At 39.2% G+C, this 15,226-nt stretch overlaps 1 protein-coding gene across 11 annotated transcripts in view; it reads right to left on the reverse strand.

Moving 5' to 3' along the window:
- TUB (TUB bipartite transcription factor) overlaps positions 1–15,226 on the reverse strand; it is a 173,009-nt gene that overhangs the window by 12,948 nt on the left and 144,835 nt on the right. For 6 of the 11 annotated variants that reach the window (XM_064657396.1, XM_064657392.1, XM_064657400.1 and 3 more), the window contains one exon: positions 12,030–13,872. In XM_064657396.1, coding sequence (XP_064513466.1) covers positions 13,739–13,872 — 134 coding nt within the window. In that variant the 3' untranslated portion in view covers positions 12,030–13,738. Of the gene's footprint in view, positions 1–1,453; positions 4,065–12,029; positions 13,873–15,226 lie in introns of those variants that run through there. The other 5 variants (XM_064657395.1, XM_064657398.1, XM_064657390.1 and 2 more) reach the window with 2 other exon arrangements.

A 15,226-nucleotide genomic window follows, 5' to 3' on the forward strand; every position in this document is an offset into this window, starting at 1 on the left:
CATGTAAGAAATTTATCACCTAACTCTTTGCATTAGCAATTAGTGTCCATATGTTGGATTTTTTAATTTTCCATCTGACTAAGTAAACTACGCTTAACTTTGAGGCCTCAGAACAATTTACTGCAATAATCTTCTATTTAAATGATATTTACTTGCACATCCTAATAAAAATGCTGTTTCTAACCTCATGTATCACAAACACTGGACAAGAGAACCCAAGTAAAAGTTAGAAAATTACCTGTTTTTTAATGGTTTTCTACCAAACACGTATTTCAAAGCAAATGAATGCAACAGCAGATCAGACAGACTGAGCATCCCATGCACAAATACAGCTGGAAAGGTTGATCTAGTCAAGTGATTTTTCTCAGCTTTGGAGCTTCACCAGTTTTCAGGGTGGGCAGATTCCTAGACAGCAAATAGAAACCTCTCATTTTTCTCAGTGATCTTAGACAGTGCACAGAGACCACTCCTCCTCTGCTGGTAACTACCTGTTGTGATCAAACACCTGCCAAAGTGCAAGATTACCCAAAGCTGTATTGTTCCTGACAGAGGAAATTGTGAGTCTCCTGTTACTGAAAGTTTCCCAGATAAAAAGTCTGTGCCAAGGTTCCCAAGCCTTGTATTCAGAAAATTTTCTCATGTCTAACCTGATTGCAGTTTTGAATCTGTTTTATCAGAGACATGGAGGACAGACGCTTTTCTTCTGCTTGCCATCAGCTTTGGACAGGTTTGAAGCTTGGGGATTTTTGATACTGGGTAGCTGATCATTCCTATCTAAGCATGAGTTCTTTGCTCTTGTCCTAACTGAACTGCACCCTAGGTTTTTCTGTCCATTTTCCAGAATTATTCCAAAATCACAAAGTGATAGAAATGAGTAGGCCAAAAGTTCAGTTCTTACCAACAGCCAGGCCTGGAAAGAATTGGTTTCTCTCACAACAAAGAGCACTGAGGCAGCAGGAAAGAGACACCCAAGGCAGCAAACGAGCGGCCTCTGCTCGGCCGGTGTTCATGAGGAATCTCACTGTCCTCTTCATGGAAATGGGAGAGAGGAGTATTTCTACAGCATGTACTCACTTCAAGACTTTGAGCTCACAGTTTAAGAAAAACTTACAGACCAAAAATGACTACAGATCTGGTAAAATCTGGACTGATAGTATAACATCCTAAGGCATTCCTGTTGGGATTCGAGGTAAAAATACAGTTTAAATGGCACTGGAAACTCCTTGTGTTAAATAAACTCCATACTCGGTGTAGATAATTTATCAAGGTGTTTCTGACCTTGGGTAGGGAAAGACTTAGTTGTTTCAAACAAGTTTAATATTTCTGCACAGTGTTCTGTATTCACAAACACTGGGACCTCTATGACATACACAGGGTAAATTATGTGAAAGTACAAAAATCAGTCGTTGCACATACTGGTAAATAAATACATTTACTCCGGAATAACAAAGAGTTTCTTTAAAAAATTTAATTTGTAAAAGCACATTCTTGCAGGTTTATCTAAAAGTCTCTATAGGTCTGAACAAAAAGGAGATGCCTGAATAGTCGAAACAGGCCAAGACAGTCTTGTGTGCAAACAAGCATAACGTGTTACAGCCACTATGACAAAACATGTCTGGTTAAATATTAGTTCTCACAATTAAGTCATTTTTTGTCAATTTTGATATATTCCACTCTTTAAACCCATAGAATATAAAGGAAATCTAGACTTAAACATATCCAAATTCTACTGTATATCATTGGTTTATTTAAGAAAGGCAAAGAGATGAATAAGAAAATGTTTACTGCAGGAATAAAAAAAAAAAAAATAAAACCCCCCTAATTAAACTGCTTTTTCATTTTCTGGGGATAGAAACATTCATGTAGCACATTTTGTACTTCTTGAAGTTTAAGTAAACATGTCAGAAACAAAGGTTATTTTTCTTTACAAGCAGATATAGTCACAACACATTCTAAAATGGGTATTTCTTCAGCTGCTCCCAAACACTGGATCTTTCAGACTGTCATTAGTTGGATGAAGATGATGTTGGAAAGTACAAAACCAACTCCGTGTCTACTAGGAACTCTCAGAAATGAACCACCTCAAAACTATTGAGTTTCTGAGATATTTCCTAAAGGTGCAACGAATTACAAAACATCCCCCACAGATACTTTTCCCCTTGTTTCTTGCCGTTGAATATAAGAAATTGTTCAAAAAGGAGAAACAAAAGCCCCAGTCTTGTAATCACAGGGTAGAAATTGACTCACTGCACGGATCAATCCCACTGAAAAGCCACCTCAAAGGAAGAGCAGATGGCTCTCTGTAAAAGGTACAGACACTTACATGGAAAGCATGAGAGAGAATTTTTTTTAATCTTTTCAACAGAAAAAAAAATCACTTGTTCAAAATTGTTATAGAAGTTTCAAATATTTGAAATAATTAACACCAAGGCAAATTAATATAATGGTTTATATGTCACTGTGAACAGAGGGAAAGAAAACTGAGTAATACCACCAAAGAAATTTTTTTAAGACTATATCCATATTTATATGTGTGTGTGTGTGCACAGCACAAATATTTGCACATCTACCTCTGGAACACATTGGGAAAGTCATAAATTAAGCCCACCCCTAATACTGGGAATCCATCTGTACTGGACATGTATGTATGCCCCCTTTATGGTTTATAACTGCCAGATGACCTGATTTTCCTGTCCCCAAGCACAGGATTTTAATTTGAAATAAACTGTTGGTTTCAATCACAAGAAAAGATTTTTATACTTTTAAGATACTACTAATAAAATTAATAAACTCCCAATATTTATCTTTTTCATACATGTTTTTCAGTGAGCCACCGTAAAAGGTTTGTTTCTTACAGACCTTGTTTCTTAGAGAAACTCCCTCTGTGATTTGCTAATTCTTGTGCAGGTTCAGTTATCCACTATTTTATCCCCTAAATCATGGGCAGCATTTTGTTTTTCTAAATGCTCTGTTTAGTTGCAGTAAGGACATCACAGAATTTGACAGCACGTCCTAATGGAAAAGGTCAACTTTTTCACCAATAGACATTCTAGATCTCCCTTTGAGTGTCAACAAGTCTTTATGGGATGTGTGTAAGAGCCAACTTTGGCCTCCTTTCCAAATCCAGCTTTGTGAAGTATTCATGCCAGTAATGCCCAATTTTTGCAATCCATCTAAGCCCACTTTTAAACAAAAACAGACAAGAAGACATCAGGACTGTGGGACAGACACGGAAACGTGGCATTATGGAGACACAAGAGAAGTTAGAAAGAAATGTTCAGTTACACCAGCAGGCTTGGGATTAGGCCTGAAAGAGAAACAAATGGGTGAAAGTGTCATCATGAAGAGATACGCACATAAATCGGGCTGTTCAGGAGAGAAACACGTGGTGTGGGCAGAGTTCTTACCAACATAACACAGCACAGGCAGTGACCACCAGAGTGTATCAACCACCACTGAAATCCGTGACTCACTCTAAGCGATGCCAAGCGGTGTGGCCAATTCTCCAGCAAAAAATCACCCTACTGTCATTCCCCAGCACATCCTATTGCCTCGTCTGCACGCTGGAGTTCCTCCACATCTGTAAATGGAGCTTGTTTGCACTTTGGTTTGCTTCTCTGTAACTGCATTCCATGGATTCTGTGATGCCTTTTTTGGGGCTTAGAACTCAAAATAGTGCAAGTGTAATAAAAAGGTGCTATCTTCTTATATGCAATGCAAACACACGGAAACTTCAAATAACTTAAAGAACCACAGGTCCCAATTTTTGCCTTCAGGAGGAGCTCTTTCTTCAGTATTGGGAGAACTGTATTTTAATGGCTTCGGTTCAGCATTTTCTTTGCTAAGCTTCCATGCACGTCTTTGCAGCCGTGTCCTCTGACTGGTGACAGACACACAAGGTAGGAAACAGCACACAGGGAAAAACATGCACTGTTACAGGGCAGGGTGACAGTAAGCATGTAAGAGTTGCACTGCTTAGCGATAAACCCGTCCGTAATAAACCCGTTGTGTGTGTTTTTCTGATATGGTGGCTGCTTGCATGAATGCTAAGAGGGGCTGTCATCCTCCAGATCCAGGCAGATATAAATGAAGAAGAAAAAGAGAAAGGAAGATTATTTTCTGACAAACAAGCATACCTCTGATGGGCACTGTAAAAATAAACCTAGCTATACTGGCATCATTTACATCACGCCCCTAGAATCAAGCTCTGCTGCACTGGTAAAGCAGCTGCTTTCAGCATACAGTCCCCAGACCCCAAAATCCACAAAAACCCAAGAAGAAAGCACACTGTTGTCAGGAAGCTTAAATTCACCATACAGGTGGCAATAAATCAGGGAGTGCTGAAAACTACTGCAGTAGGAAAAGAGGACTTCAGAAACGTGGCCTCAAGGGTGCAGGTGCTGAGCTTGGCAGGTGCAATTCAAGGAGCCAACTGTTAGGAATGCGGCACTCTGAGTCCTAAGAGCCACCCTGAGAGTACAGAAGGGTGAATCCCTTTACATGTGTTCTCCAATATCTTGGTCAGAAACCTGTTCAGCACTTTAAAATTCACCAACGACCTTGAACTGCACAATGTGATGAATACCCGGGTGGAGGATTACACAACCTGAACTGAAGGCCACCTTATTTCAAAATGGGAACATATACACAGGGATTTAACACACTTTAGTTCACAGACATTGACTTTATAGAAGTTTTACTGACAGTGTTCTGGAGTGTCCCCATATGGAAAAACCTGTACATCTTTGAAAGGAGAGAAAGTGATAGACTGGGGGGGGCGGGGTGGGGAAATCAGGGAACTGAGAACAAAACAAGGCAATTGCAGTAACATAGATTACTAAGAAGCTGAAAAGCATCTACCACCTTCAAAAAAGTATTTGAAGTGCTATCAAATAGGAGTTCATCCTCATGGACTTGTGCAATGTGGTCCAAAAGACAGAATAACCAGTGCTTTCAAAAACAGGGGTTGGGGGTGATTCCTTTTTAAAGAAAAGAAATCCAACAAAAAACCTTGTCATGGTGTCACTGAATTCAGTAACTGTTGAGAGTTATCACAGTTAAAGAGCCATATTCCACAATCAGCTTTTTGAGATGACACTGCTACAAATCAGGAGTACACATCACTGATGCAGTCCTACTTAACCCAGAAGTTAGAATTAACAGAACACAGAAAATCCATCTTTTTAGCCTACATTGTAAAGCACTGAATCTACAAATAAATACAGTTAGAAATGAAATAGAGCCCCATTGTTGTTTTTTTTTTTCTTTACCTCGGAAAACTCAGTGGACTTGATTTAAGTTTTTTGCAGAGCAACTTCTCAGTTCCTGACACTTGCACAGGACCCTTGTGTTTGTTCTGGGGCATCTTCATAAATTAATTTGCATGAAACTTGATTACAGTGCAACTTCAAATGCCTAATGAGAACTCTGTATAATAATACTCACCTGCTGCTCCCAGACTTATGTGAGGCTTTACTAGCACCTTTCCAAAGTGCTGTTTTTAGTTTGGGGACGTTTGTTAAGGCTGATATTTATCACAGATTGGCTCCAAGATGGAAGATAGTTCAACAAGCATAAGAGTATCAACAGAAAGCCCCCCAGAAAGGAACATTGTGCCATTTTGGTGAGAGAGGGCTGTTATCAAAGATAGGCCCTCACACTGTGTCCCAGATGTAGTATGCAATAGGGTATCATAGGATGTTTCATACACACACTACTCTGCCAGTAATAGGATTCCTGGTTGGCAAAAATAAGCCCTCTGTCAATCCAGACACATAGCACTAAGTGTCAGTGACTTTGCCTAGAAATTCTGGTTTTTTTCTTGGATGAAAAGTTTATATTTTTAGTATCAAATACCAAATCTCCACATGTAAATCTCCACAGCAGAAAATGAGGCAGAGACTTTATTAGAAAACACTGCTCTATTTGTGTTCAGCACTGGAAGTACTGCCCTTCAGAAATAAATGCAGAGGTGCACAAAACAGCAGAATCATAAGGCAAAACTCAAGGAAAGCATATTATAATAGCTATGTTATGTTTTTTCCAGCAGAACTATCAAGCACTGCTCATACAACAACTGAGGAAATGGCTGGAAAAGGCAGCTGCCTCTCAACTAAATCAACTTGGTACACCTATAACTACTTCAAAGACTATTTTATTTGAACTTAAACCACATCTTTGAAAACATTTTTAAAATAGCTAAAAAATGCTGTAATGTTTAAAGACACATCAGGATCAATACAGTTCTACATCTAGCCAGCAAGGACAGGAGATTCTCCCTAGGGAAGAGAACAGGATGGTAATAACTGGGTTATCTTCAGCTCTCTCAGACTGGAATGAAGACCTCCTGTTACAAGGTGCCAGAGCTCACAAACTTGTTTGAACACTGAACTTAATAGAACGTCACAGGTTGGACTTGATGATCTTGGAGGTCTTTTCCAAGCTTAATTATCCTATGAGCAGTGCCCAAAGCCCACTGCCACACAACATACTCTGGTTTTGTGTAATGATGAGATTTTCTGCACCGGCAAAATAAGTGATCTTATGATATAGTTTTCCAAGACATCAAGACTAAATGCTGTTAAGGTTACACTTACCTAGACAGTAGGCATAGCCTTTAAAAAAAATTTTAAAATTCAAATAGAATGAAAATATTCCTGCTATTATTTGGTGAGTCAACATAGGAAAGGTACGTGATTTCTTACGTGATGTTCCAGAGTGCCTGAGAGAATTAGGAAGGGCACTCTTGTTAGGACTTCAGAAATCTCATCACTTACTGTGTTCCTCATCACACTGACAGATTCCTGCAGTCAAAGCCTGGCAATCTGCACAGGCCAAGCTCTGTTTGGCTTGCACAGATGAAGCTGCAGGATCAGAAGCTTACATCATAAATGAGAGCTCAAACTTCAAAACAAGGAAAGAAAATTTTGAACAAATAATCTTGCCGAAATGTCACGCAATCTGTAAGCATTAAAATCAGCTAGATTTTAATGTTAAAATTTATAAAAATGTTTATAAATTGCATTCTGGTACTTTGAGAGAGTCCACTTTATAAATTACTGACACTTCTATTGGCATTGTGCCAACTGGGATAGCCTCAGTAGGAAGCCACAGATACAGGGTGAAATGTGAGAAACATTGCATTGTAAACATCCCATTTCAGTATAAAAGTAGTCATAAATGATAAGACTCATTGTTTTAAAATCAGATGTACGTGACAGAGTCAAAGTCTGCAGTAAAAACAGTTTTGAACAACTGAGTCACATCCAAGTGAAAAAAAACAAATGAACAACAGCACAAAAATGCAATTTGCAGCACAATCACCAAGTGTCTTGGTTTACTCCATAAAAGCATAAATAGGTGGTTGCATTAACTGAACCTCTGCAACGTGTTCAGGAATAATAGTTTTAAAACAACTGATGCTGCAAAGTAAAACACAAGAAACAACACATCAGTGTGAGAAGGAAATGTGTATCAGATGGTTTGTCCTACTGTTTTTTCTGCACTTTCAGTAACTAAAAATGACACAAGGTAGAAAAACTGAAGCCTCACTGAAATCATTGACAAGATTTCCATAGAATTCAACAGCATCATGATTTTATCCTAAGAGATTGTTTAGCTATTCAGTTTCTACACAGGTGGCAGAAAACTTCATATTTTTACTGAGGTTCCTTCAGTGAGCATTAATAGGGTTCTGAGCATGGCAACACCACTTGTCATCCACCAGCCTCAAAATATTCCTGAGAAACTTCTCAGAAGAAAAGAGAAAGACATAGGCAGGCTAAAAACTAGTATTTCCATTCAACTTGTTGGAATGGAGGCACAAAGACATTCCAAGATTTGCACAAAGTCAGACAGTCAGTTGGGATTACCAGCCAGGTGACCTGATCCCCAGGCCTGTGTTCTATCAGCTGGTGGACAATCTGAAAGACTAGGCTGATTTTAACACAGATTTGGACTCTTCAGGGCTTTTTTTGCACCCAAGCACCAAAAGAGATGCATGAGTATTCACTGGTACTTGCTAGGTACTACCTGCTACTCTCAAGTAGGACTTCGTTCCAGTTCATGGGCTTAACAAGCTTTTGCCAGAGTAATTTTCAAATGGTCATTGCAGACTTAAATAAAACCACGAAAAGCTTCCAGTGTTACTGTGTAATCCAATTATAACGTGAATAGGAAAGTGTTTTTTTTTTCTCAAAAATGTAAGCATAATTTTCCTGAATGGTATCCTCTTCCTAAAGCCATCTAGCAAACCAGAGTACTGGTTCCATTAAACAGTTTCAAGAAAGCCAGTTAATTCAAGTCTTCTCATCAGTGAAGGTATAGATAAACATACCCTTACTGAAAAAGGGGAATCTATAATTTCTAGGCAGTTAAATAAAATACAACATACAAAATAAGTTTTAATGCATTTTCATCCAATATACAGGCATTTGTGAGTATCAGCTACTGAGCTATAGTTCATAGCAAAATACCAAAGCATTGAGAGAGTTGTGCAAATTCTTTTCTTAGCTCCTTGGTGAGCAACAAAAAGAACTGAAAAGTGTCTACATAATTAATTTCAAACACTTGCAGAGCAGAACCCTGGAAGGTACTTTTCGTACACGAGGAGCAACAGAAACCTGTTTTCATTAAGTAGCACGTACAAGAGAAGCTTGCACCTACAGTTAAATTAATTCTATTGCAAGACTTATGTGTATAAAACTATTTTATTCTAGTAATCGAAATGAGGCCTTCTGAGAAATCTGAGTTATCAGGCCATAATTCTAATAAAGGTGACTGCTGTGCTGTCCTTAATTGCCAAGCAAAGTTATTTACTCGTGAGTACATGCTTCTCTAAAAGCAGGAAAGTCTGGAAAATGATGTTTTAGGAAAGCAATGGGGCAGATAGTTAAGATGCCACAGGATCAAACCCAAAATCTTTCCTCTGATACCTGCCACACGTTAGGAGAAACTTTCCCTGCCAGGAACACCAGGTAACCCCCTGTTCTGTCCTATTAAAATAAACAAAGGCAAAATATTCCAGTAGGGGTCTAGGCTCATCATTCCTTCAGGGCAAGAACACTTTTTTCCCAGTCCTTGTTGCATCCTATGTGAAATCACTAATAAATTAAAAATTTAATAATAAAATTCACAAAAATGTAAGATACAAGAACTGGGAGTGATTTTCCATACTAAGGACTGGATTGATTTCCTTCTTTTTAATGGGTAGCTCTCGGGTAGGGGTAAGATTTTTATAGCAGAAAAGCAGGTCTAACACTCAATACTTTTAGGGACTCAGTGGTGTCTCTGCTTGTTTAAAATCCCTCCTTTGTTCATCATAAGGGAGCGAAACCTCAAAGTTTGAATTGATGGCGTTGGTTCACCATGACTGATAAAACTCAGTGGTGTCATTTGACTCCACAATAATGTTTTTCGATTGTGCAGCCACCAGATTTTATTACAGAGCCCTTTTCACTACAGCTCCTTCAGTTGTAGTACCTCATGAGGACAGCCAGCTGGGAACTCCAGCACTATTGTAAGGAACTTGAATAGCCAGAGATTTGCCCAGTAATTATTACAAAACTATTCTCACAGATTTCTTAGCATCAGAATTTGTAACAATAGCCTATGACATTACTATTTTATGTGCCATATATTATCCTACAAAAGGAGCAGAGTGATGTCTAGCTTCTAAAAAACAAACTCTATTATAGGCAACCAACACACTTCAGCTCACAAAATCACTTTCAACCTTTTGAAAAAAGGAAAAATAAGGCAGCACTACAAAGGGAATCTAACAGCCTGCCTCCGGGTTTGTGGACAGCTCTGCTCATTGATTTGCAACCAATGGTTTGGAAACTCCAGTTACTGAATGTTTACTGAGAAAAATTCTGATTATATTTTAGGCAAGCTTTTTTATCTGCTACCTTTTAATGTGTTAATTCACTCTTCTGAAAAGCCAAAGGGCCAAATTCATCCCTCTGATAAGGCTTCTATTGTAGGAGCATCACTGAATGTGCACCAAAGGCATTATTCATCTGTGGAGAGATCACTGAGCAATATTGTCAAACACTTTTGAGTTGCACATCCTTAAAGAACAGATAAAAGAATTGTGAAGGGAATGAGAAGGAACAGAACATCACAGATGAAGAAAATTAGATAAAGGGCCAGGAAGAAACTGTTTGATGTAAACAGAGTGACAAGTTAGATTAAGAACTCTCATTAAAGCATGCAGTATTTGCCTATAAGCAATTCAGGCAAGGAATTTGTTTACAGCTCTGCCAAAATCAACAGCAGATGCAAAAAATCATCAATATTGGGATTTTAAATAATATTAAATCTACTGTATCCAGACACTCACTAGGACTATGTGAAGTAAATACACAGCTCAGGGCCATTATATTCTTTGTCACGCTGAGTAAACAAGGTTATGCCCTGTTGCACATTGACATGCAGGGCCAGCAGAAGTTATTAATATGAGTGTGCCACTAACTACACCTTGGTTAGTTTAGTATGCATATATCTCTGAAAATACTTACTGGTATCAAGATTTTATTACTGGTGTGGAAGAAAATCAAACTTTTTGAGGACAGTGTAATTTCAGGTATGACTCTATGCTAAGACTTTACCATGTTAGGAGAACAAAATTTAGAGATGTGCTGGAAAACTTGTGATATCACCTCACGTTGACATGCAGTAAAGATGTTCACCAGAAAATGCCCATCAGAAATAATATAGTTTTTACATTAAAAGTACCTGCTTCCAGAGCAGATGGTAAAGGTCAGGTGAATCAAAAGAACCCAGTACCTTGCTGAACAACAGTGAGGAATCAGGGTTTTGGCAAAGGCCACTAGGAACAAATCCTATTCTAACTAGACCAGATTTAATGAGAGCTCCTCATTCTTCAGTCCCAGGTTAACATCCCCCCCTAGTGACCTCAATTTATGGTGGGGAGTTTTTTCCTCAGCAGCTCGTTGGCTGATGGCCTCATACAATTCTGCTAAGATGATGGGAATTTGAGTCACCACTTTCCTCCTGGCATGGTTACAGGTTAAAAAAAATACCTGGCTGGGAAGAACATGCAGTGAGAGTGAAGTTACACAATGTGCTGGCAGCAAAACTATCCCAAGAAGCTGAACTCGCCGCCTTTCCCCAGCCCCTCGTTCTCACCCTTGTGCAGGAGTTCACTGCACATGAGCTTCCTTTCATGCCAATTCCCAGTGGGGTCATGATGTGAGTCAGACCATTGTTACAATCTGCATTAAAAATAACCCTTCCTAAACCAACTCCACTACAAAAGCCAGCAGATTGTGTATTTGCACCATAAGACACTTAGTTCCTTTGACACAGTGCTGTGCACAGGGGGAAGCAGAAAACTATGTCAGGTGCCACTTTCTCAGGCTTTAAAGAAAGCGTCTGACTGGCAAGGCACAGAATTAAAGCCATGCAGATTCAACCGTTCCCGTGCTGCAGAGTTCTTGAAATCCATATCACACCTAAATGCCAGCAGTGGGAATTCTTGACTGGTTCTGCAGTAGTCTAAACAAAAAATTCTGGTTGTCATTTGAGCTAGTTTTTAAAGACTGATATGAGGTAAGCAAAGGCCTAAGGGTCTTCTCTGTTAAATTTAAAGTGAGATGACAGATAGGGATGTGAAATGGTGGGAAACCACCAGCTACAGAGAAAAATATCCAAGTGCAAAGCCTAAGGATCAGGCTGCAGCTCATGACTCAACACTTTGGTCATTCATTGAGGGAACTGACTGCTCATTTTTCTCTAATAAAAGCTGTCTTTTCATTTTACACCATTGCATGGAAAGGCTTCTTGCAAAAAGATTTGAAAAAAAAGGCAGAACTTCCTTCCTGTTAACTGAAGATAATATTTGACAGGCTGAGTCCATCGACAAAACACTGTTCAAAGCCAGCAGACTCAGACTCTTCTCCATAGATTGTTTAAAAGGTTATAAAAAATGCTGGCAATCACTTATTTTCATCTCTTCCATGAAATTTCCTTATCTATGTACTGGGAAGGAGACCTGAAGGCAAAGGTGAAGAAGAGAGTATATTTTTTTTATTAGTTGAAACTATACAGTCTAAATGGCACAATCTTAAGGAGAGCCTTGTGGACTGTCCCTTATAGTCAAAAAGGACTGGCAACTATGAGACAGTGATTTGATCTCATTTTTGCATTACATAATCTTTGGTTGTGCAATGCAAGAGTCTATAAAGAGTAAAAAGGAGGACCTGAATCCACACAGTATAAAACGCTACAACTTCTTCACTTGACTCACATTTCAATACCCTTCTGATGAACTACAAATAAATTCTATTACTTTGTGTGCCATTATGGATAACATTGTACAGAACAATGGCAGAAAGACTGTTATTTTAAAAGGTGTTTTACAGTGTGCTTTCAGTTGCAGCTCTGGGCTTTTGAGATATTCAGGAGAGAAGATAATAGAATGTTTTTTTCTTTGCTTGTGTTTTGAAACGGTATTTTTTCATATATTCCAGATAAATCAGAAAAAAGGAACCAAAAATTCCACACTATTTTAAGGTATTCTGTGTCCTGCCAGTGTCTCATTTGTATGCAGTATACACTAGATTTGCCTAGAAGGATTTAGCTCAGTAGCTGGCACATTTACATCAGAGAACAACATACACAGTTTCAATCGATTTCAAGCATTCTTACAATGGGAAATAAATATGAAAAGTGGTTGTCGCTGAAAGTTCAAAAATGCAATCAACAAATTGTAAAAGCTCAAAAGGCCAGACAAATTTAATAAAATATTTCCATTTACCTTCCTCAGCTTTACACAGCCTGTTCAAAATAATAAGATTTGCTGCAGAGAGCCTTTATCCAACTGTTTATATCACTTCATACAAAATATGTGTTTGAATTACCAGAGAAATACAAGGATATAAATTCCCAGCACACGAAATGCCAAATTCAACATAAGTTATGCTTTCTTGGCATCTAGATGTTTCCCTTTCCCTTTTCTGTACTTCAAATACATTTTCATTTGAAACAAATTAAAAAGCATGTAGATGTTAAAACATAACAACAGCTTAGAATTCAAGTGACTTGTGCAACATTGTTTTGTGCTTTCTACTTCTCCATTTCCTCCTACTGCAATTAAAATTCATCATGCCCTACTACATGTACAATAGCAATGCATCAAGTTCAGTCCAGTATAGGTTTTCAACCTTCAGACTTGGCTTTATACTACAAGAGATCCTTGCACAATCAAAAAAAAAGTGCATCTTTTTTTCTGATCTTTCTTTAACGCTGGATGATGTGAAGCTCTGATTAGTCGATGTAGGAATGCAACCTTGAGGTATGGATTGCAGCCTCAGAGTAATTCTTACATGTAAAAAGGAACTTTTCGAGCGTTCACGCCCTTTCTGGATTTAAAAAAGACACCACTGTAATGGTGCTACTAGAGCCACGGTACAGTACATCATGGCACATATCCATAACATAACCAGGGACATGAGATAGAACTTCTATTTACAAAACCTTGATGTCACTTCCAGAAAAATATGACAGGGAAAAAAAAAAAAAAAAAAGGAAAATATAATTTCCTGAATGTCCTGAATTTTTAGAAGATTCCTTTTACTTTCTCTTCAGCAATAGAGTAGTCCTCCACAACTGCATTTTCCCTGACCTTTTTATTATGGACCGCAAGTGACACCAGCAGGAATTGGGAATCATATGGCAAACTGCTTCCTTTGAGAGGATGCTCACCCACGCCCCTTTACTCACAAGCCAGCTTGCTGTCAAAACTGGAAAGGGCAATTGCAAAGGCTTGAAGTGCACACATTGGGTAGTTGTAGTCCATGGTGAACACATCCTCAGCCACGCGGCCAAACTGCATCACTATATAGTCAGCTGCAAAAAAAGGTCATAAAAGGTGACAGAGCATTATTTTTGTTTGCAGTCCTTACTAAATCAGTATGCATTCAACATCAGCCTCCGGCCCAGTTCAACGATACACAAACAAAACGTGCTCACTCATGAAACTTCACAACACTTATTCATGCAAGTGGGTGTGCTGATAGCAGAGGGAGAAGCAAGGATAGCTTGAGTGACCGAGGGTTGCAAGATTTGTTACTATTAAAAGAAGGACACAGATAAAAAGTGTTTTTTGCAAGCACAGAGAGAGAAAATGGCTTCTTTATAGAATGTTCAAACCTCTTTCACAGATCTAGTGCCAAATTTCACGTGCACCAAGAACTAGTTAATTCTATTCTCACTTAACTTCAGGCAAGTGGACAAGCAAAAATAATTGGGGAAGAAAAGGTATAATTATTATCTAGACCTAATCATATCTCTCTGTTATAGCACGTTCAGAAATTCTTCCCAACTTTTTTCCCTTTTGTACTCTTTGTCAGCAAGAGGAAATCTAAGCCTCATTCACAGTTGGAAATGTTTAATTGCAGAAGCAGGTGTACCTGTTTCCCCCTATAAAATGCAGCAAATGCATACATCAATGTTTCAAATTCAGTGTTGCTCTCAGAGACTAGCACAGCCACTTTCACCAGTTTCCCTGCAGTCTGCATGGCACTGGTCTAGCCTGGTGGGCTCCAGCACTAGTGACTGTGCCTGCCTAAAGTGGGCATGAAGTGGGGCAGTGCTGCTCCATTCGAGCACTTGCCTTTATCCCGGCTCCGACAACTGTACCTAAGCTTGAGAAAAAAAGGGAGCTGCACGCTGATGGCAGAAAGCAGCCCATCAGTAAGGGCCTGGGGACAGTTTGAAAGGCTGTTCTGACATTGGCAATGTTCTGTAGGGCTAAGGCCACAAAGACTAGTAATGGCAAGGTGGATGTGCGGTGGGACTGGTCTGACTGCCACCTCCAGCTGGGCAGTGTGTGGGGACCAGAGCAAACAAAAAAAACCAAGGAAGGATTATGTGATACATGTGCTTGAGCAGACTGACCCGGCCCCACGGTCCTGCTGACTGCAGGCCTGTGAGGCAGCTGGTCTGAGAGTAGAAATGACTTTAAACTGTTGCTCAGTTCATAAGCTGGGCAAGCACAGCAGAAAACTCAGACAGCACACAGCTATCCCCTGTTGCAAGCATGAGCATTTAAACACCTAACTTGTATCAATGCCATGGCCATATGGCAGAGCAGCATTAAGCTGGACCCACAGAATTCAATTAAACCTCTCAGATAACAACTGTAAGTGCAGAATCCCTCCCAGGCTGTGCATGCAGTACTCTTCCTACACATCACTGAGAG

The sequence above is a fragment of the Pseudopipra pipra genome, chromosome 6 (assembly GCF_036250125.1).
Source record: "Pseudopipra pipra isolate bDixPip1 chromosome 6, bDixPip1.hap1, whole genome shotgun sequence".
Taxonomy (NCBI): domain Eukaryota; kingdom Metazoa; phylum Chordata; class Aves; order Passeriformes; family Pipridae; genus Pseudopipra; species Pseudopipra pipra.